This window comes from Urtica dioica, chromosome 2 (assembly GCF_054948205.1).
Source record: "Urtica dioica subsp. dioica isolate 48M chromosome 2, U.dioica_male_clone48M_v1_H2, whole genome shotgun sequence".
NCBI classification, from domain to species: Eukaryota; Viridiplantae; Streptophyta; class Magnoliopsida; order Rosales; family Urticaceae; genus Urtica; species Urtica dioica.
Window position 1 is genome coordinate 44,578,425 of NC_142757.1, and position 22,018 is coordinate 44,600,442.

The window sequence follows — 22,018 nt, forward strand, 5'->3', positions numbered from 1 at the left end:
GAATTTCATTTTGTCATACATTTCAGATTTTTTTTATTTTTAGCCGTTCTACTTATATGGTACATTGTTCATACCATTTTTACCCTTATGAATTAGTTAATATAATTTATTTTTGTAATTAATAAAATCTAATTTACTATTCAAAATCCTTAATTATTAGGATCTCAGTTATCTCTCTCTCATCATATTTTTTTTCCATAAACAAATGTCAAAAACATTAAAAGCACAATTAATAATCGTTAATAACTGTTAATAGGTTTTTTCTTTAACTAATAGTCTGTAATAATTGTTAATAAGTTTTTAACAGAACCTATTACCAGTTATTACCGATTATTAACTGCGATGTTGTTTTCTTACTTTCATCATGGCTAAAAATGTAATGAAGAGAGAGAGAGAGAGCGAGAGAGAGAGTATTTAAGTATAGATAAATTATCAAATATTATTAAAACGTTAACTATTTCACAATTTTAAGTTTTAAAAAAAGATAATATAGAGCGCAAAAAAAAAAAAAAAATTATAAATGGTATGGAATTTTGAAAAGAATTCCTCTATATTTATCACTTTCAATTGGTACACTTTCCTTATTGGGATCGTTGACTAACATATAGACGGCCTTTTGGGCTTCGGGCCCGAAAGGCGGTTTTATAAAAGGAGAGATAGAGAGAGAGAGACAAAGAGTTGTGGCTCGCTCATGTGGCTATGAGTATGATGTGAACAACACCGACTGAAAGTCTGAAACAAACAAACTCTCACACAACAATGGTGGTTGACGATACGATGGATTTGAGCTTCGTGGTTCTCACCGGTCGTCCTGCTTACAGTCGCGTTTGCTCCAAAAGGTAACCAACACTCAATCAATCAATCTCTGATTGTTAATGTCTCTTAGTTCAATTCATCTGTTTGTGAATTATTCGTGGTATTTCACCATTTCTTTGATTTGAATTGTTCAACCGTGTTTTGATTTGGGAAAACCTGATAGGCTTTTGAAGGAAGGGAGATATAGCGGAGACTGATTGATTGACGAATCATCCAAATCGAACAGGAAGACCTAATTGAGGTGATCGAATTGGAAATGGGAGATTTGGTTCCAGTAGAGATTAGGCTTTAGAAAGAGCGTTAAGACTGTATTTGCGAGCGTGTTTTGGTAGGAAATGAAATCGAAGTAATGGATGGGTTCTGATTGACGATCCATCATCATCATCACCATCACCATCATTTGTGGAATTGAAGTAAGAAAATGGAAGTGGAAATCGGAGATTTGTTGTCGATGGAGACGGATTCAAAGAGCGGGCAAAAGTGCGGGAAGCGGCGAGACACGCTGTGGGGGGCGTGGTTTTTCTTCAGCTTCTACTTCAAGGCGGCGGTGAGGGAGGAAGAGGAATCCAAGGACCTGAACAAGGACGTGTTCATGGTCCAGCACGACATGGAAAACATGTACATGTGGGCGTTCAAGGACCGCCCCGAGAACGCCCTCGGGAAGATGCAGCTGCGCAGCTACATGAACGGGCGGGCCCGCGAGGGGGACCCCCCTTTCCCCTTCACCCCCGAGAAGGGCTTCGTGCGGTCCCACCGCATGCAGCGCAAGCGCTACCGCGGCCTCTCCAACCCTCAGTGCCTCCACGCCGTCGAGCCCGTCCCCGCCCCCGACCTCTCCTCCCGCCCCCACCTCCGCCTCCGCTGGCTCCGCCTCACCGGCCGCCCCTGGGACTCCCCCCTCCCCCCCGAGGCCCGCGACTTCGCCTCCTGGCGGCACAGTCTCGCCGGCGGGGCCCACCCGCTGGAGCCCCGCGATCTGGGCTCCTGGAGCGGGGCCCACCAGGTGGACGCCGTTTCGGGCCTCTCCCTCGGAGCCCGCCGTTTCGAGGGGGCCGAGTCGGGGCCGGGGTGGGCGAGCCACTTCACGGGGGCGATGGAGAACGTCTCGGGGCCGGTCACGGCGGCCAAGACGATCTACGAGGACGAGAGGAGCTACTTGATCGTCGTGACCTTGCCGTGCGTGGAGCTCCGCGGGGTTAGGGTCTCGTGGAGGAACACGGCGACGCACGGCGTCGTCAAGGTCTCGGGGGTGAGCAACGCTCGCGTCCCGTTCCTCAAGAGGCGCGACCGGATATTCAGGCTCGCCGACCCTTCCTCCGAGCATTGCCCGCCGGGCCACTTCGTCAGGGAAATACCGCTCTCGACCCTGATCTTCGACGGCGCCGAACTCGAGGCTCACTACGACGGCCCGCGATCTCTGCTCGAGATCGTGGTCCCGAAACTCCCGTCGGAGCCGGAGGAGCACGAGATCCGGGTTTGCTTCAGACCCAAAACCGGCCTCACCTTCGCTTGAGAGCCCACTGTTCCATCGGAGTGGAATGTTGAACTTGTGATGATTTAGTCTTTCTCCTCGGGAAGTGCTCTGGAACCATCAAATGTAAGCTTACGTGTGAAGTTATATTAAAGATCGATTACAGTTCATTGCAAGATATGGAAATGAGCATGAAAGGAATGAAAAAATTGTACTGTTTTACGGTGATTGGATTTCAATTTTCGAAACAAACTCCAATAATGTCTAAAACTGCCATGCAGAGCTCTCTACTTTTGTGAGTAAATTATAAATGGATTACCGATGGCCACTGCTGTTTTCTATATTTTAATGGACAGGTTTTATAAACAGTCATACAAGTTTGATCTTTCTTTCATAGCGCTTTTAGTGATGAAATCAGCGACTTAATCCGTGATAAGAGGTTATCAGAGGAATGCGTGATGAGTTTAGGAATAGGATATAGTTATTTGACTAAAAACTACAAGAAAATGTATCCCATGTACTGATGTACTCGACTCATGCACTGCAGATTTAAAAGTATTATTATTATTATTATTTTTTTTTTTTTAGGAAGTAGAAGCCGTCATTTTTGAAATCTCTATTAAAGTATTAAACACAAGTTCATAATTATTAATATTAAAAAAAATGTACCCTACGATAAGCTTATCCTGTCGAGCTTCGAGCTTCGAGCTTCGAGCTTTCACGCTTGTAGGAATCGCTCTAAATATCTATACGAGGCTCTGATACCGATACCCATGCGTTCAAATATCTATCCTACGAAGACGAGAAGAGCTACTTGATATAGTAAGCTAAATATCTAAATGTAAAATCAGAATCTCGATATGGGTATGAACAGTGACGGACCCAGATTTTAAAAAAGGGGGATTAAAAAGAAATTTAAACTGAAAACAAAAATAGACTTAAATATTTTTTAGCCCAAAAATGTGGGCTTTGTGGGAGGCTCAGGTGTCTTGAAAGTTACACTTGAGTCCGCCCTTGGGTATGAGTATCGGTATGGATATGTAAAAATAGTGTAAAAATGATAAGCTTTCAACAAAACTCGAGTTACATCAATATAAAAATGAAAAACAAATTAAAAAGCATCAGAACCCTATCTTTGGAGTTCACCATGCCTTCAACTTCGACATATCGGTGGTTATCGTCGTCTTGGCATAAAAACTCTTCTATGGTCGGCGATTTCACAAGGAGATAAAGGCAAGACGGTGATTATCGCCGAAATCGTATAAGAACTTCAAAGCCGGCGTCGATGACTTATGGTATAGATCGGATGATTTTTTTCTTTTCTACTAGGACGATATTTTGCTAATTATAACTAATCAAAATATCGCAGTATTCAAATATCGGCGAGATATAGCAATATGAAATCGATATTTTATAAAACGATAACGATTATATACGATATTTTACCGAGACACTTGAGAAAACAAAATACCGGCGATATATAGCTTGATATCACCGATATTTTGATCCTTGGTCCCATAGGTTAGAGTTCCTGAAATCTCTAACCTTCTACTTACCATCCATTGGTTGCCGAGAGATCAGTCGGAATGCAATAAACCACTACACAGGTCTTTCATAGGGCTGACACTATACCAGTGCTGATTGAAGATGATCATAGACCTAGAGGTTAACATAAAGACTAAATTTTAATGGCTATATTTTCTAATTGTTATAGTATAAAAATGGCTGTATTTGTATTAAAATACACCTCCAAAGAAAAACTGGGGTAATTACAAAAATATTGTTTTAAGGTGTAAACATTTATAAAATAATTTTTATCTTTATTCCTTTAAAAAGTAGTTATATTGTTTTCTAATGGTAAACAATTATTTTCGTTATAAATAAAATTGTTAACAGTAAATGTTAAATAGACGTCAAAACAAAAAAATAAAATAAAAAATTGTAAACATCAAGAATAATCAAGGAAAATCGGTTATTTACAACTTTAAAATCACTATTTTTGCAAGGAAAGGGTTTAAACATGCTATTCTTGAGATAAAGTACCAAACGGCTACCAAAACAATAAGGTCACTAACAAAATATGTCGATAGATGTTCACAGGCCCAATACAAAACCCGCTTATATATGCAACGGAGTCGTTCGGTGTTTCAATTTCATAAACAATGCAACAGAGACACATAACATATCACACATAACAAAATATAATAATAATAAAAAAAAGTTTATCTAGCAAATTGTAGCTTTTACGCAGGAAATTGAATACAAGATAATAATAATAAAAAGTTATGTAAATATAAATTTTTTTTTATGTGAAAACGTATGAAAATAACATATTATAAAACCCGCTTATATATATGCAGCCGAGTCGTTCGGTGTTTCAATTTCATAAACAATGCAACACATACGCATATCATATCACACATAACAAAATATAATAATAATGAAAAAGTTTATCCAACAAATGGTAGCTTTTACGCAGGAAATTGAATACAATATAATAATAAAAAGTTACGTAACTATAAGAATTTTTTTTTTTTTTTTTTTTTTTTTATGTGAAAACGTATGAATATAACATATTATAAAACCCACTTATATATGTAGCCGAGTCGTTCGTGTTTCAATTTTATAAACAATGCAACACGGACACATAACATATCACACATAACAAAATATAATAATAATAATAAAATTTATACAACAAATTGTAGATTTTACGCAGGAATACGAATACAATATAATAATAATAAAAAGTAAATTAGCAAAATAGCCAACTCAAACGTTGAGATTTGCTAAATAGCCAATGTTTTGTAAATATTAAGTAAATAGCCACTCGGACGACGTGGCCCAATTAGATTTTTTTTCATTTCCGAAATTTGTCCTTTTAGAGTTTTGAATTCAGAAATTATTTAAAATTTGAATTATTTAGGTTACCCGGAAATTTAAATTTGAATTTCCCGAATTTAAGTGTGAACAAGATTTTGGTGTTTAATTATTTCCTTATATATAGCAAATGAATTGACGTGACTCTGCGTTGTTATTTTGTTTCCTTATATATTTGATTTTTATTCTTTATTTACTGTTTCGATTATTTCTTTACTTTTTAGTTTTATCTTCCTTAATAGTCGCTATTTTTCCAAACACTTATATATTATTCAAACATCTGAAAATATCACCGATCCACAAGATGTTTGAGTTTTCTCTGAATGAATCAGGTGGTGTATTTTTTTTTTTTTTTTTGTGTGTGGAAATTTTAGGCTGTTTTCGCACATGTTTACATAAAATTACTATTGTATTTACGTATATTTATTGTCGCTGTTATGTTGCAGTTAAGCTTTTTGAACGTCAATGGCTGGAAAACCATAATCCATTGTCAGGTGGTGTAAATACAAAATGTAATCAAAATGATTTACAAACTGTTATTTTCTATGATCTTGATTTGAAAAACTTCTCCATGAATTTTGATGTTAATGTCAACAATGTTTTTATGCGAAAGGATATTCCTGTGTCAGCTATGAGCATGATTGCACTTCGCGGTAACTTTGAATTCAAGGTTCAGAGATCTAGCAAAACTCGATATAGTATTGTTTGTTTGAATGTTGGATGTTGTTGGACGATGACAGCGTCTGTATGTTCTAGATCAAATTTGTGGATCATAAGGACGTTTGTAAATGAACATAATTGTTATGGATCATCCATTGTTCATAAACATAAGCAAGCGTCATCGTCGTTGATTAGCAAGTGTGTTAAAGATGATTTCAGGGGCTCAATGGCCGATAAAATATCAGTTGTGGGTGTTATTGAAATTATGATGATTCGTTATAAAGTTGATACTAGTTATTTCAAGGCATGGAAGAGACGTGCAGATGCGCTAAAAGAGTTGCGTGTTGATACTAGTTATAACAAATTCATAACTTGACATATTTTACAGTAAATACATGGAAATATCTTATTAACAATTTTTTTATGGATAAATTTCATCTTTTCCCCCTGAATTATTGGGCCTGTAACAATGTCTATCCTACCTTTTATTTTTTGACAACCGTTTACCACGTACTTTTGAAAATCTTCACAAATCATCATTCCGTCAATTTTTGCTCGATTCTGTTAGTTTTTTAACACGTGTGACACACGTGTACCTCATTTAGAGGGTATTATCGTAATCCTAATATATTTATTTGTTTTGTTTTGTTTTTATTTATTTTTCATTTGTGTAACAAGATTTTTCTTCATAGCCTTCATCAGGCACGTTTAAATATATAGAATATTAATAAATTTCTAATATCAGTAGGTTATAAAGATGACGGCTGAAATAGACAAACTATCCAGAAGAATAAATTAAAACTTAAAATGGTAGTTAAAGAAGAAATACATATCAAATGGCTTGATATAAGGAAAAGAAAAATCAGCAATGAAAGCACCAATCAAGCCAAAACCCTCTTCCACGAGCTCCTTCATCTTATACATATCCTCAGCTTTTGACCCAAGAATAATATTCGCCGATATATCGGCCACTGACCCAAACCATTTGTTTTCTCACTTGTTTACATAGTTGTCGCTGATCTGAGAGGCAACATCGCGGACCACTCCGGAGCTGTGGGGGATGAAAACAGCAGAGGATTTTTCTTTTTCTTTTGTTTAATTCGTAAATTGGAAACCCCAAAATCGCAGTTCTTCATCATCGAAACTTTAAGAAGCGGCCTTCAAATCCGAATTCTCCTCCTCTTTTTTTGAACGGAGACCTCTCTTCCAAAGCAACAAACTCTTCGTTGGAACTCGAAGAAACCGCCTTCGAATAGGAACTTAAATTCATGGAGGCTTCGCTGTCGGAGCTTTGATGAAACCTCCTTCGATTCAGATTCATGGATTTTGTTTTTTATGGAACTTAAATTTAACGAATGAAATTTCTCCGGTTCAGCCGTTTCTTGTTCCTTTTCATGGTCGATCTCCTCCACTGAAAATGGTAAAACAAAATTGTGTTAAACAAATGAAAAAAAAACAAATAAATATATTAGGATTACGATAATACCCTCTAAATGAGGTACACGTGTTAAAAAAAACTAACAGAATCGAGCAAAAATTGACGGAAGGATGATTTGTGAAGATTTTCAGAAATACGTGGTAAACGGTTGTAAAAAAATAAAAGGTAGGATAGACATTATTAAAGGCCCAATAGTTCAGGGGAAAAAGTTAAAATTTATCCCCTTTTTTATTGACATTTTCTGCAGTAAATACACGTTTTTATAAAGAAACAATAACATGTAAAATACCTAGACATCATATTCTTCAACAACATCACACTTAAATCATTGACATCTACATGCAAACATATTTCCATTGAATTACACCACAAGCCATGTATAACTCGTCCACTTGTTATAACAAATTCAGGACTTGACATATTATGTAATAAATATATGTAAATGTGAACACACATCAAAACCGTCAATCTTTTCAATGGCATTCACAACAACCATACACAATTCCAAAATGGTATGGAAATGCCAAAATGGACTATATGTCTGTTGTAGTTCATAACATAGACGAGACTTGTAATTTCAACAAGAGGATTGTAGCCTTTAAGAGAATAGAGGATAATCATACCACTGATGCCATACTAGGAATCCTTCTAGACTTGATAGAAGAGTGGAATTTTCAAGATAAAATAATCTCAATAACCCTAGATAATGTCACAAACAGTGACGCCATGATGAGAGCCTTACGTCTTAAAATCCCCAATCAAGAGTGTCTTTTACACCAAAGGTGTGCAACCCACATCATAAACCTCATAGTGAAAGCCGGGTTTATGAATTTTGACTAGTGTATCCGTAAGATTAGAGACGCAATAGCTTTGTTAAACAGTTCAAACCAAAGGGTAGACGACCTTAAGAGGCGTTTTTAATCAACGGTCTTGACGAGAGGCAATTCCACACCGATAACAGGATTAAGTGGAACTCAACATTTTTAATGTTGCATTCTTTCTTGTCTGAAAGACATGTAGAGATTACACGTGAACTCGTGAACACAAACAGAGGCCATGACATAACCAAAACAGACATCGCAAGGGCTAAGGACTTTACTAATTTTTTTCACGTTGTTTACGATGATACATGTGCATTGTCTGATGTTTACACACCTACATCTTATTTAGCCATACACAGTGTTACGAAAATTGCCGAACATCTTCATGATTGCAACCATTTAGAAAATTTTCAACCATGCGTAGAATCTATGAGAGCAAAAATTTCAAAATATTGGGGAACTTCAAAAATTCCTTACTTATATAGTTTTGCATGTATTCTAGACCCCGAATGAAATTTGGGGGTTATTTGACATTTTTACAGTATTTAAAACGTCATACTAGACAAGATTACGTTACACATGATCATGCTAGGGTCGTGGAAGAGTTTTACTCCTTTTTCAGGTTTTACCAGCGACAAGCTCCAATGTGTCCCTAGCCGAGTCCACCCCGACACTCATCGACAAGCAAATGAATGTTATGAGACATAGCTTGTTTTGCCCGAGGAGGAACTTCATCTCCCAGATCGTCACCGCATCCCCAACCCACTGAAGATACGGCTTCCAACGACGAGATCGCGTTATACACCTCTTAACAATTTGTCTCCATGAACTATGACGACCTCAACTTGTTGGCATGGTGGCGTCAACACGAGAACATGTTTCCGATCTTGTCGAAGATGGACCTAGACGTACATTCGATCCCGGTTTCAACGGTATCGTCCGAGTCCGCATTTAGTAGCTGGGGTCGCATCCTTGACGATCGAAGGCAGAGTTTGAAACCCGAAATGGTCGAGGCTCTCACTATATACAAAGATTGGTATCAACACGAACAACGTTCGCAAGAAACATTTGTGAACATTGATCTTGTTGATAACTTTTGTTACCGGCCCGATCTCCGGAGCGGCCAAACGAAAGCGAAACGGCGTTGAGTACGCCCCGATGGCTTGCCCCGGCCATTGGCCGACCCAAGGTACCCTCGGCCATTGGCCGGCCCAAGGGCCAGCCTCGGGCAATGGCCGGGCCAAGTTATCCTCGGCCAATGGCCGGGTCAAGTTATCCTCGGCCATTGGCCGGCCCAAGGGCCAGCCTCGGCCAATGGCCGAGTCAAGGTTACACCCGGCCATTGGCCGGCCCAAGGACCAGCCTCGGCCAATGGCCGAGTCAAGGCTATATCCGGCCATTGGCCGGCCCAAGGCTTGCCTCGGCTAATGGCCTGGCCAGATGTGTCCACTCGGCTAAGGGGTTGCTCAAAACGCCCCTTGGTCGCCTATAAATACAGAGGTCTGCCCTCTGCCAAAGGTAATCCGAATTTGAGTACTGAAACGCTGCTGAACTCGTAACTCACTCGTTTCTCTCAAGTCTCGGCTCTCTAAACACCTAACCTCTTTTACCCACCTCAATCCTACTAATGTTGAGAGTCGGAGAGATAAACAGAGGCACCCCCTCTGTTTCCCCTTTGTAGTTCACACTCTCTTTTCCCACTTTTCAGGTACGGAGACGAGGCAAACATCATCTACAGCTAAGGGAAAACTTGAGATACCAAGTCCGACACGCTCGAACCGAAGCGAGATCACTTGGTCCGGTCTTGGGTCTGACCGCTTTCGGTTCCTAAATCGTTTTCCGAAAACGAGCGACAACATTTTGGCGCTAGAAGGAGGGGACCTCTCGACCTTGGCGACACTCTCCCTTCCAACCTTTTTTCTTCCTACCTCGACGACTCTCGAGAGATGAGTCAAATTCCCGCTACCTCCGCAGGCACTCGAGCGACGGGCTCGAGATACGGCCTCCGAAGCCTCGCGCACCGTCTAGGAGGGCAGCCTCGTGACAACGAGAGCCAGCCCCAAGACTCGGCGAATGACCCCAAGGCCGTGCTCCGAGAGGACACGGCTCGAAGGCTCGCCGAGCTCCTAGACCGTCTCGGCGTCGACGGCACGCTCATCGCCGACCTTCTCGGCTACGACGTCGAGGATAGGTCCGCCCGAGGTGACTCCGACCCCGACTATGTGGGGGAGTCGAGAACCGACGAGGCAACTCCTAGCCTCGCCCAGTCACGGTCCGAAAGGACGAATGGCGCCTTGGCCGGGCCGTCGCACACGTCACGGTAACATGCACGGTCACACTCCCGAGGACTTGCCCCCTCGGTTTCAAGAGGCGTCCGGACACGGCCCCTCGCCGGGGAGAGAGCCGTCCTCAGGGACGATGGGGCCGATAGCCGAAGCGCTCGCCGAACAATCCGGCCAAGGGCGACCTCGCTCTGCCAGACGCCGAGCGTAGACCTGAGAGAACGCCTAACGGCGCAGAGAAACTCCCGAGGCGAGGATCTCCGTTAAAGGCTCAATTCCCGAAGGGACGCACTCCCTGCCGCCACTCTTGGCCGACCTCAGGCCAATGCCGGGGATCAAGCGTCCAACGAGCGTCAACAGGCGACTCCCGCGGTCCCGGCGGTCAGCCCAGCTAACGGGCTCGACATGGTAATGATGATTCAGAGCCTCCAAAACCAGATCATCAAAATGTGGAAGTCAGGGAGGCAAATGCCTTATGGAGGGATCGATGAGTCATACTCTCCCTTCCCCGCTCAAATCCTCGTGCAACCTTGCGTGGGGAACTTCAAACTGCTGTCCATCCCTCCCTACGACGGGCGGACAAACCCAAACTTCCATATCCAGCACTACGAGACGTGGATGACGATGCAGGGTCAGTCAAACGCCACCCTGTGTCAAGCCTTCAGCCTGACCCTCACAGGATCGGGATTTGATGTTAGGAATAATATTGCCCACTTGAAGATAATGAATAAATGATTAATAAATTCGATAATAAGATTACTTTATTAGCATTATATGATTAGTGGGTTGAGTTCTAAATAATTAGAATCAATAACAACTATCTTCCATAACCTCCGTATTAAACTGAGTCACGTGCTGGGCACCTGAGTTCGGGCGGTGAGCTAAAACGAGGTCGATGACTGATATACGCCTGGAAAGCTATATCTAAAGTCATATATGTGGAACACATAGGTGAAGGTTGATCACTATGTGAGAGCATTCTACACTTGTGGTAAGTGTACGACTTGGACAGGTCTTGGTTGTAGATGTGTCGTTTAAGGACCGTTACGACACACTAACCGAGGTCACTATGATGGTCACAGTGAGACTTGATCTAAATCCTGAAGTGATCATGGACACTGTGTTATGTTACTGGGCTCTTTGACTCATGCGCTAAAAGGCTATTCATGCTAATCACAGCTTATGTCTTGGGAGTTTTATCAGAGCATAATTCGAGTGGGAAGTGATTTACAGATACGGAATCTAGCCTTCCTGAAAGAAGGTTAATGTTCACTCACCTAAGGGTTGATTCCAGAACCGATAGATTGCTAGCACTTTCGAAGTAATTAACGTTCGAAAGAATCTTTCGCTGGGGAAGCAACAATGCTTAGGGCTGATATGTATCAAGAGAAGTATAACAGAAAAATTGACTTCTCTTGACACGGGTTGAACCTGGAGGATCTTGATCACGAACTGACTATATCAGTGGACACTCGTCACGATGAGTAAATATAATTCTAGTATAAAGGAGAGTTCAGTCTTGGCTTACAAGGTGGAGTATTTGACCAAGATTAGACGAATCGATGGAAAAAGATAAAGGATTATTTCGTCTTTTTCATCGGATTTGTTAAGCTTCTATTACTAGGTCCATAGTCCCCGATTCGGCTCTGATAAAGGCGGATAAGAACTTTCGTATAATAATGTTTATCATTATTAATCTCACTTGCTGTAATTGTGATTGACAACATTAATTCTGGAAAACGGGTATTCGCAGAATTAAATAATTATTTATGGTAGAATTGTTTATTTATTGTTTGATCAAGTAAATAAACAATTATTAATTATTTTTTTATTGTTGGACCAAGTAAATAAATAATTAATTGGGTTTTAAGCAATTGGGCATTGCACAAAATATGAAAGTCGAATTAGGTTTTCTTGGCACTAGGGTTTGCGCAAATTCCCCTTGGCCGTGTGCCTAAAATTCGATTTTTATAATATTGGTATTTACCAATATTTTCTCTTTAGTTGTTTAAATAAAGGAGAGAAAATAATATAAGATATTGTCCTATATTTTCTCATTATTTAAAGGAAAGTATATATGAGAATATATTTAAAGGAAAATAATATATTCTCCTTTATTCTCTCACTAAATAATATATTCTCTATTTAAATAGAGAATAATATCCCATAGATATTGATCTGATGGATGAGAGAAAAAAGTAGGATTCACTTGTTGAGATCCAATGGCCTAGATTTAATCCACTAGTGTGAACACAATAAAAGGAAATAAAATATTGTGGAAGATTCCATGAATATCTCCTTTTACTACTATAAATAGGGGTTCATGAGAATGTAAAAATAAGCAATTTTTGAGAAAAGTTTCGTGCACCCTAGCCTACCTTGGCCGTGCACTTTTGCCTCTCCCTCCCCTCGGAAATTCGTTTCCATTCTTAGTAAAATAAGAGCGAGATCTCGAAACACCTAGTTTCGTGATCTAGTGAGATAAAGACTGTGTCCACTCATCCTTCTTATTCGTCTCGGAGATTACGTTTCGGAAGACTAAGGTGTCATCCTCTAGTCCTTCATCAAGACGACACAAGGAGTACGTGATTGGTTTAGGAGCGTTATGTAGCTGAACCGAAAATCAATGTAAGTATTTGTTTTTCGTTCAAATCGGTTGCTTGATAAATATGCTCTCGTGAATTAAATTAATTAAACATAACTAGATCTTGTTAATTATAACCATAATTTAATTAGCTTATGATCAGCGTAATTCATTATTCCGCATTAATATGGTTATATGGTGGAATAATCTCAAACGAGTAGCATCAGAACGATTGTTCTTGTCTGATACGCGCCCGATTCCCCAAATTTGAATGGTTCCGGAGTCTAAGACTATTGAGCATCTCGTCCTTCCGGACTTTGCGAGAAGCCTTCCTTGCTCGTTTCGCCACTCTCGTGGCACAAAAGAAGTCAAAAACCTACCTCCTGTCTATCCGGTAGGGGAGAGACGAGACCTTGAGGCAGTACCGCGCTCGCTTCACCGAAGAATCTCACAAGGTCAAAGGGTTCGACGACAAAGACGTCATCACGGCGATCACCGAGGGAGCTCGCACGAGCGACTTCCTCAAATCTATTGTTGGAAAGGTCCCGCGGGACATGGCGGAGCTAATGTCAAGAGCCCGCACCTACATGGGAATCGAGGACTACCTCGACAGACGAGATGGCCGGAAGTCAGGGGGGCAAAGCAGTCGCCATCGCGACGATCAGGACGGAGATCGTCCCGACCCTTGAAAGAGGAGGAACAAGGGAGGCCATGCCCCTGACGGTCGCTCCCTCCCTGGGCCAAGACCCTCACATGTCGATAGCTTTCGAAAGTTTTCGGCATTCACTCACGAAGCCCCGCTCCACTCACGAAGGATCCCGCAAAGCGAGACCGAAGTAAATTATGTGAATACCACCAAGACCATGGGCACCTGACGTCCGAATGTTACCAGCTCAAACGTCAGATCGAAGCCCTCATTCAAGATGGAAAGTTGAAAGAATACGTCCTTAGAACGATCGGGACGGCCACATAATGACGCGATAGTCGTCTCGGCCCCGGTCGCCAACAATCTTGTCCGGAGAATCTTGATCGACAACGGCAGCTCTGCCGACATCATCTTCAAATCGGCATTGGACAAGATGAAGCTGACCGAGCTGAGACCGACCCCGATCTCGACCCCACTCTTCAGCTTCTCCGGGAAGAGGGTCATGACGGAGGGCAACATCGATCTCCCGGTCACCTTCGGGACACCGGGAGGGATCGAGGTCACCCACTTCGTGTCGTTCCTGGTTGTGGACCAGCCCTCGGTATACAACATCATCATCGGTCGCCCAACTCTCAATCGGTTGAAGACCATAACGTCTACCTACCACCTGATGATGAAATTCCCGACCGAGAAGGGAATCGCCATAATGATGGGAGACTAATCAATGGCGAGGATGTGCTATATCCAGGGTGTGGACGGTAAGGCGAAAGGGAAGATAGTGAGCACCGTCTTCCAGCTCAGAGACAAATTCCCATGCAAGATCGAGGAAGGGGACACCTTCGGAGAATTTGACCAAAGGGACGATGTCGAGCGTCGGAAGGTGGAGACACCGGATGACCTCGTTCCCGTCGTGTTGGACGACGCCAAGCCTGACCAGGTAGTCAAGGTAGGTGCACAGCTCCAGTCCGAAATCCGGCTCCAGCTCGCAGCCTTCCTCCGCGAGTTCAAAGACGTCTTCGTGTGGACACACGCCGACATACCGGGGATCGACCCCGAGATAATGGTCCACCGCCTCAACGACGACAAGAGGGTGACCGAGCGCGTCCAACCGAGACGGGCGTTCAGTGGAGAGAGGTACCAAGCCATTGGTGAAGAAGTTGACAAACTTCTCGCCGCCAACTTCATCAGGGAGGCGGAACACCCCAAGTGGGTGTCCAATGTCGTTATGGTTAAGAAGCCAAACGGGAAGTGGCGAATTTGTATCGATTACAAAGACCTCAATAAGGCCTGCCCGAAAGACAGCTTCCCTCTCCCGAGAATTGAGCAACTTGTGGATGCCACAGCGGGCCACGAGCTGCTAAGCTTCATGGACGCCTACTCAGGCTACAATCAGATCCGCATGCACAAGCCTGATCAGATCAAGACCACCTTTGTTACGAACCGCGGACTTTATTGCTACAAGGTCATGTCGTTGGCCTCAAAAACGCAGGAGCAACGTATTAAATGTTGGTGAACCGAATGTTCGCCAATCAAATTGGCAAAACGATGGAGGTCTATGTGGACGACATGCTAGTCAAAGCCGCAAGACCCACGACCACGTCCGAGACCTCAGGGAGATGTTCACAATCTTGCGGCGCTACAAGATGAAGCTCAATCACAATAAGTGCGCTTTTGGGGTTGAGTCCGAAAAATTCCTGGGCTACATGGTGAGCCGCCGCGGGATCGAAGCTAATCCCGAGAAGATTAAGGCGATCTTAGAGATGAGGTCGCCACAGAAAGTCAAAGAAGTGTAGAGTTTGACGGGAAGGATCGCCGCCTTAACGCGATTCGTTTCCAAGGCAACCAATAGGTGCCAACTATTTTTCAAGGCATTAAAGAAGGAGTGCGAGGAGGCGTTCTGTGAAATGAAAACCTACTTCAGCTCCCCCCGTTCCTTGCAAAACCAAAGGATGACGAGACCTTGTATGTCTACCTCGCGGTTTCCGACAGGGCCGTGAGCGCAGTTCTCATACGCGAAGAAGACAAGGTACAATGGCCGGTTTACTACGTTAGCAAGGCGCTCCTCGACGCCGAGACTCGATACCCGGAAATCGAGAGATTGTCCCTCGCCCTTATCATGAGCGCGAGAAAACTCCGCCCCTACTTCCAAGCGCACCCAATCGTGGTACGCACGGGACATCCCATCGAGAAGGCCTTACAAAAAGGGACCTCGTTTCGAATGGTCATATGGTCCCAAGAGCTGGGTGAGTACGGGGTAGAGTTTCAACCAAGAACCACTATCAAGGGCCAGGCCCTCGCCGATTTTGTGGCCGAATTCACCAACGCGCCCTCAACATGCGAGGGCAACAAAGACAACGAGAACGAGGAAGACAAGGAGAACGACCACGACGGGTCGTCGAAGAAGAGGACCATTAACCCGATAGGGCCGATCTGGGATTTATATGTGGATGGCGCATCAAACGCCCGAGGGGCTGGTGCCGGCGTCGTGCTCACGAACCCCGATAGGGAAAAGCTGAGATACGCCTTGTGATTCGAGTTCAAGGCTTCCAATAACGAGGCAGAGTACGAGGCTCTAATCGTTGGCTTGGAGTTGGCGAACAAGCTAGGAGTCCAAAACCTGCGCATCCACTGTGACTCACAGTTGATTGCGAACCAGGTTAAGAGCGACTATGCAGCCAAAGAGTCGAACATGGTCGCATATCTGTCGAAGACCCAGAAGAATCTGGAGGCCCTGTCGTGGTTCGAGATAGTCCAGGTTCCCCGAGAGACGAACATTGACACCGACGCCCTGGCGCGCCTTACGTTCGGGATAAACGAAGAGGGAGAAGGCAGCATACCAATAGAAGTGCTAACTCGTCCCTACGTCTCGAGAAGCGACGTAGGGGTGATTGACGAAACTCCGCCCCCCCTCATGGATGACGCTGCTCGTGGAGTACCTCAAGCGAGGAGTCGTCCCTGAAGACAAAGAAGAGGCTAGAAAGCTGAGAAGCTTGGCGCCGAAATACACTATGAGTGAGGACAACCTATTCAAGAGAGGATACTCTATACCCCTTCTTCGATGCTTGACCGAAATCGAGGCAAAGAAAGCGCTCCGTGAGGTACACGAAGGGGTGTGCGGAAACCATGCCGCCGAACAATCTCTGGCCCTGAAACTGCTAAGGCTCGGATACTTTTGGCCTACCTTGAAAAAGGATTCCCACGAATGGGCCAAAAGGTGCGACAAATGCCAAAGATTTGCCCACGTCCCGCACCAAGCGCCGGCCCCACTTTCCCGATCATCGTACCCCGACCATTCGCGAAGTGGGGAATCGACCTCATCGGTGAGCTGCCTACGGCCCTGAGGCAGTACAAGCACGCGATCGTGGCTATCGATTACTTCACGAAATAGGTAGAGGCCGAACCGTTAGCAAATATCACGGAGGCGAACATTGTCTGCCGCTTCGGGATCCCCGCGTCGATTGTGACCGACAACGGAAAACAATTCGATAATGTGCGCCTCCGGGACATATGCGAACAATTGGGCATCAGCAAGACTTTCTCCTCTCCCCGCCATCCTCAAGCCAACGGTCAGGTCGAGGCGGTTAACAAGACAATCAAAGAGAACCTGAAGAAGAAGCTGGAAGAGAGAAATGGGGCTTGGTGCGAAGAACTTCCCATGGTCCTCTGGGCATACCGGACCACCGCGCGGAACGCAACCGGCGAAACCCCTTTCGCGCTTGCATTCGGCATCGAGGCCGTGGTACCCATCGAGACCAAGCTACCAACCTTTCGCATCGAAGAGTACGAAGATGCCGCCAACAACGAAGCAATTAGACTCGAGCTGGACCTCATAGACGAGAAAAGGGCAGACGCGCTCACCCGCCTTGCCGCACAAAAGAGGAAGGTCGAGAAGTACTACAATTCCAAGGTCAAGCTGCGGAAATTTGCCGACGGGAGCCTCGTCCTCAGATGGGTGTTCCAAAACACCAAAGTGCAAGGAGCGGGAGTCCTGGGCCCCACCTGGGAAGGCCCGTATCGCATACGGCGAGCCATACACAACGGCACGTACGAGCTCGAAAACCTAGAAGGGCTTGTGTTCACTCACCCGTGGAACGCGGAACATCTACGGCAATACTACCAATAGAAACCCGCTCCCGATTTCTTTATGTTTTATTATTTTCGTCTTATTTCCGATTTTAGCGAAAGACAATTTCAAATTTCAAATAAGGCCAATGGCATGGGAATGTAATTTTTAACTATTTTGACATGGTAATCGGATTACATTTCACTTCGAAACTTTTATCATATAGTATTATAATTTCTAGTCTCCTCTACGAGTACACAAGAAACTCGGGGGGCTAATGGGCAGCAGGCTAATGGATAACATGTAGACATTTAATGGGTAGCAGGCTAATGGATAACAGGTACACTTTTTTCGCGCGATGCCCTCGCACGATTCAACACTTCGCGCACTGAAAGGTAGCGAAACGTCAACGGATCGGATCCGCGCACCGGACCTCTGACCTTGCACATCTCTCGCGCGACGCTCTCGCACGATTCCATGCCTCGCACACCGATAGGTAGCGGGGCATCAACTGATCGCGTCCGCGCACCGGACCGTTGATCTTGGCAGCCAAAACCCAAAACGTGATACGCGTACCGACAGATATCGCACTCGCTGGGAACTGCGCTCGCCTCAAGCCGATTCTGGCACACAACGCGTATGCCGACATGTAACGTACGTGCCGGAAGGTGGGCGCGATAGCCGCTCAGCTCACACGATTCGATAGGCAGCGAGTCACTAATGAATGACAAAGACTCGCATCCGCCCGATGAAACTGGTCTAGTCAGCGTCCGCGGGAAACGTCGCCGCCAGGTGTGGCACTAAGCCGTGCGAACCGGTTATGCTAGATATAGTAAACCGGGATCGTAAGACACGCACTAATCGGATTGCGCAAATCGATTACGCTAAGCATAGTAAATCGAGAAAATAAGACGCATGATAAACCGGAAAAAGCTTTAGCTAAAACAAGCAATGTTGCATTAACAACCCAATGAAAATAACATGGAAATACGACGAATATCCAACAAAAGAAACAATAGCAAATATCTGAAAGGAAAAACAAGACAAGCGCTAAAAAAGTGCGCAGGAAACCGAAGTAAAGCCGACTACTCGGAACCGAAGTCGATCTGCTTCTCATCGGTCTCGGGCAAAGGGACGCCAGACCCATCAGTGGCCTCTCCTTCGAGCGGACAGTTCGTCGATTGAGCGGCCTCCGTGGGAACCTGGGGACGAGGGTCATCCACCTGCGGCGCGTCATTCAAGGGAGGAAACATGCCGTCGAAGAAGGAGAAGGTGGTCCCGCGAGACGCATTCTCCTTCGCGGTCGCATCTCGAACCCGCACGGCCACCACGTAACGAGCCTCCTCCAAAGTAATGTCCCAGTCGTCCTCTAAATCTGCCTTAGACCGCACGGCATCATCCTTCTCTTCGATGAGGGTCTGCATCTCCACTAATAGGGAATCCCTCTCCCTCTCCGCCTTGACGCGAGAGATCTCGCTCGTCGATAGTCGGACATGGACGATCTTCAGCTCCTCGTCTCTGCCTGAGAGCGCTGCCTGAAGCTTCCTCGTCTCCCCCAAGAAGGTGTCGGCCGCTTGCTCTGCTTTTTCCCGAGACGCCTGTTCACCCGCCCGCAATGATCTCTCGGCGACCAATTCTGCGCCTAGACGAGACGCCTCCTCGCGAGATCTCTTTGATTCCTCCTCGAGCACCTGGAACTCCTGGACAGTCCAGACCCCCGCTAGAGCGACGGCGTGATAGGCCGCCGCACTCTCCATGTCCGCCTTCATTATTTGCATCCGTCGCAACAAGTCTCGGAGGATGCGATCACCTCGCTCCTGGCGTGCGAGCATCTGCAAAAAAGGGTGTGACGCACGCGTATTTAGGATGAGTATCGTAGCTACACACAAGTCAAGTAGCGGATCGTACCTTCCGGGCATCGCTGATTCCGTTATGAAAATATTCAATGTCGCTCGTCATCAGGAGACCCTTAAAGTCTCGCAGGGGGGCTTCGAGAATTCTCTGGGAACATTGACCCCTCAACTCCGCCGCCTCCGCTAGGAGCATCGAGTGCATGCCGTCCTGCGTCATCGACGTGTGAGCGCGCTTATGGCTGGAGGGCGAGCTGAGAGAGATCGACGACGACGGTCGCTTGCTCGAAGAAATCGCCTCGTTCCTCGCTCGTGTCGAGGATCCCCCGCGACGAGCCTCAACTCGAGAACGGGCCTCGACAGTGGGTTTCGCCCTCGGCACCCGCGCTTGCGAACGATCCCGAACCATGGTATCTGTCACACAAAGCGTCAATCGGTTAGAGCACAACAATAAAACATTAACGATAGAAAATCGCGATAGCATAAAAACACATATATGGTTAGTACCCCCCGCGTCGGGGAGGGGAGCGGACGAACCCCCGGCCTCGAACTCAGGATCCTCCATGACCTCCACGCTAAGGATGAGACGTCGAAGAGCTTCACCACCAGGTACAAACCATCCGGTCGTCGCCATTAAGTCCGGAGATTCAAACAACGACCCTTGCCGCCTCGAGTCCGGGATCACCTTGATCACAGCTACAAGTTCGGAGTCCTCGGCGTCACCAACGGGTGGGAAGTCGGCCGCGAGACCAAACACTAGGGGCGCCGCCCCGAAAGCGGATTCAAACACCCACACCCAAGGGTACCGATGCTTCGAGGTGACCTTGGTGATGATCGAGAGACGCTTCCGAGAGGTCGCTAGGAAAAAACCCGGTTTCCCCGGAACTCCGCGGACGACCACGAGATCCTGAATGTCGTCGGCGGTAGTAGCCTTTCTCTTCGCTCGATAGAGCATCATATGGCAACCGCGACCACCCGGTAGAAAGATGGAGACATCTGTGACGCGTGCACCCCCAATCGGACCAGCAACTCTTGAATCACTGGCTGGAAAGGCAACCGTAGCCATCCGTGGAGACTCGCCTCATGGATGACGGCATACCCCTTCCTTGGGTAGGTTGGGAGATCATCAAGCAACAGTGGCAAGATCGATATCGACGCTGGGATATTGAAGCGTTTCCTCAAGCTCAAGAAACTGGCGAGCGAGAGCGAGCTAGGGATGTCAACGCCCGAGCAGTCCAGGTCGCCCCGGAACGCGGATCCTCCGACCGGGAAGGATAGGGCTCGCGACTCCTCTCGCGCAGTCAAGGTGACTGTGGCGGTCGATGAGGCATGGCGGCTCGACGACTCGCCTGAGCCCTCATCGGCGGGAGCGGTCCTCGGCTCGAGGAGTTCCTCGCGACGATCGCTCGAGTGGGCCGGCCGAACCATTGTGCGCGTGCCCGGCTCGGCGGGCCCTTTTTTCTGCATGTCAACCCCAATAGGCAACCTCGTTGACGCGTCCGGCCCAGCCATGGGCCCAATCCCGTTGACGCGTCCGGCCCAGCCATGGGCCCAATGCGTGCGCCGGGCTCCCGGACCCCTGGGTCAACCTCGCCAAGGGCCGGCCCAAGCGAGCCCCCCTCGCGCCCCCCGGGTTCTGGGCCGGCCGAGCGGCCTTCTTGGTGTGCACTCGGCCCAAACGCGCGGCCCAACCTTGGCCGGGTTGGGTCTTCTTCACCTAGGCCCGGCCTGACGGGCCCTAGGGTTTGTAAGGGGCCTAGGCTGGCCGCCACCCATTCTCTGGCGATGGCCGGCCGGCACTCCTCGTCCATGGTGCCAGCGCCCCCGCCAGCAGTGTCGCTTGCCTCCGGCGGCCCTCCACCGCCACGCGCACCCTCAGGCACGGCCGGGGCCCGGCCTCTTGAGCCTCCATCGCCACCGTTCACCTGCAGAACAGTCCCACCCGAGAGGGTGAGGTCCCTCCCAGCACCGACAGCGGCCCCGACGTCGCCGCCCAGGGCCGACGCGCCCTCTCCGGTGCTCGATTCGCCGGGGGCGGCTCCTCCCGGGGTGTGCGCGCCACCAGCTCCCCCGACACCGGCGGCCGACTCGCCTTCCCCGACGCCAGCCTCACCGGGAGTGGCCTCCCCCGCGCTGGTTGGCTCACCAGCGACCTCTTGGGCGGCGAAACCTGTGCGCGCGACATCCCCAGCGCGTCCCTCGACCATGCCGGCCCCGCGCTGGTCGGCCCGGCTCTCCCCAGCGCCCGGCGCCCCTGGGCCGGTGTCCCCCTGACGACATGGGCCATCTCTGGCGCGCGCGTCCTCATCCCCACCAACCAGCCACGCCTCTATCGAGGAAATTCGCCCCCGACCATGTCTACCACATTATTGCTCGAAGAAAACGAAGGCGGTGCGTTGTAGGTGACCGAGGGAGACGAGAATTGTGCCCAAAAACTATCCAAATCCACGTTTTGATTCCCAAGTAGAGGAAAAAGATCGTCCTCGATGGTCCCACACCCCGACAGG

At 46.6% G+C, this 22,018-nt stretch overlaps 1 protein-coding gene across 1 annotated transcript; it reads left to right on the top strand.

Moving 5' to 3' along the window:
* Positions 1-591: 591 nt before the first annotated feature.
* Positions 592-2,507, top strand: LOC149404925 (uncharacterized). The gene is made up of 2 exons (XM_089606918.1): positions 592-839; positions 980-2,507. Exon 2 carries the CDS (start codon positions 1,238-1,240, stop codon positions 2,327-2,329), a length of 1,092 nt encoding a protein of 363 aa, XP_089463044.1. The 5' UTR covers positions 592-839; positions 980-1,237; the 3' UTR covers positions 2,330-2,507.
* Positions 2,508-22,018: the final 19,511 nt, after the last annotated feature.

Coding starts and splice junctions, on each gene's coding strand:
- LOC149404925 (XM_089606918.1), top strand. CDS start 1,238: ATGGAAGTGGAAATCGGAGATTTGTTGTCGATGGAGACGGATTCAAAG.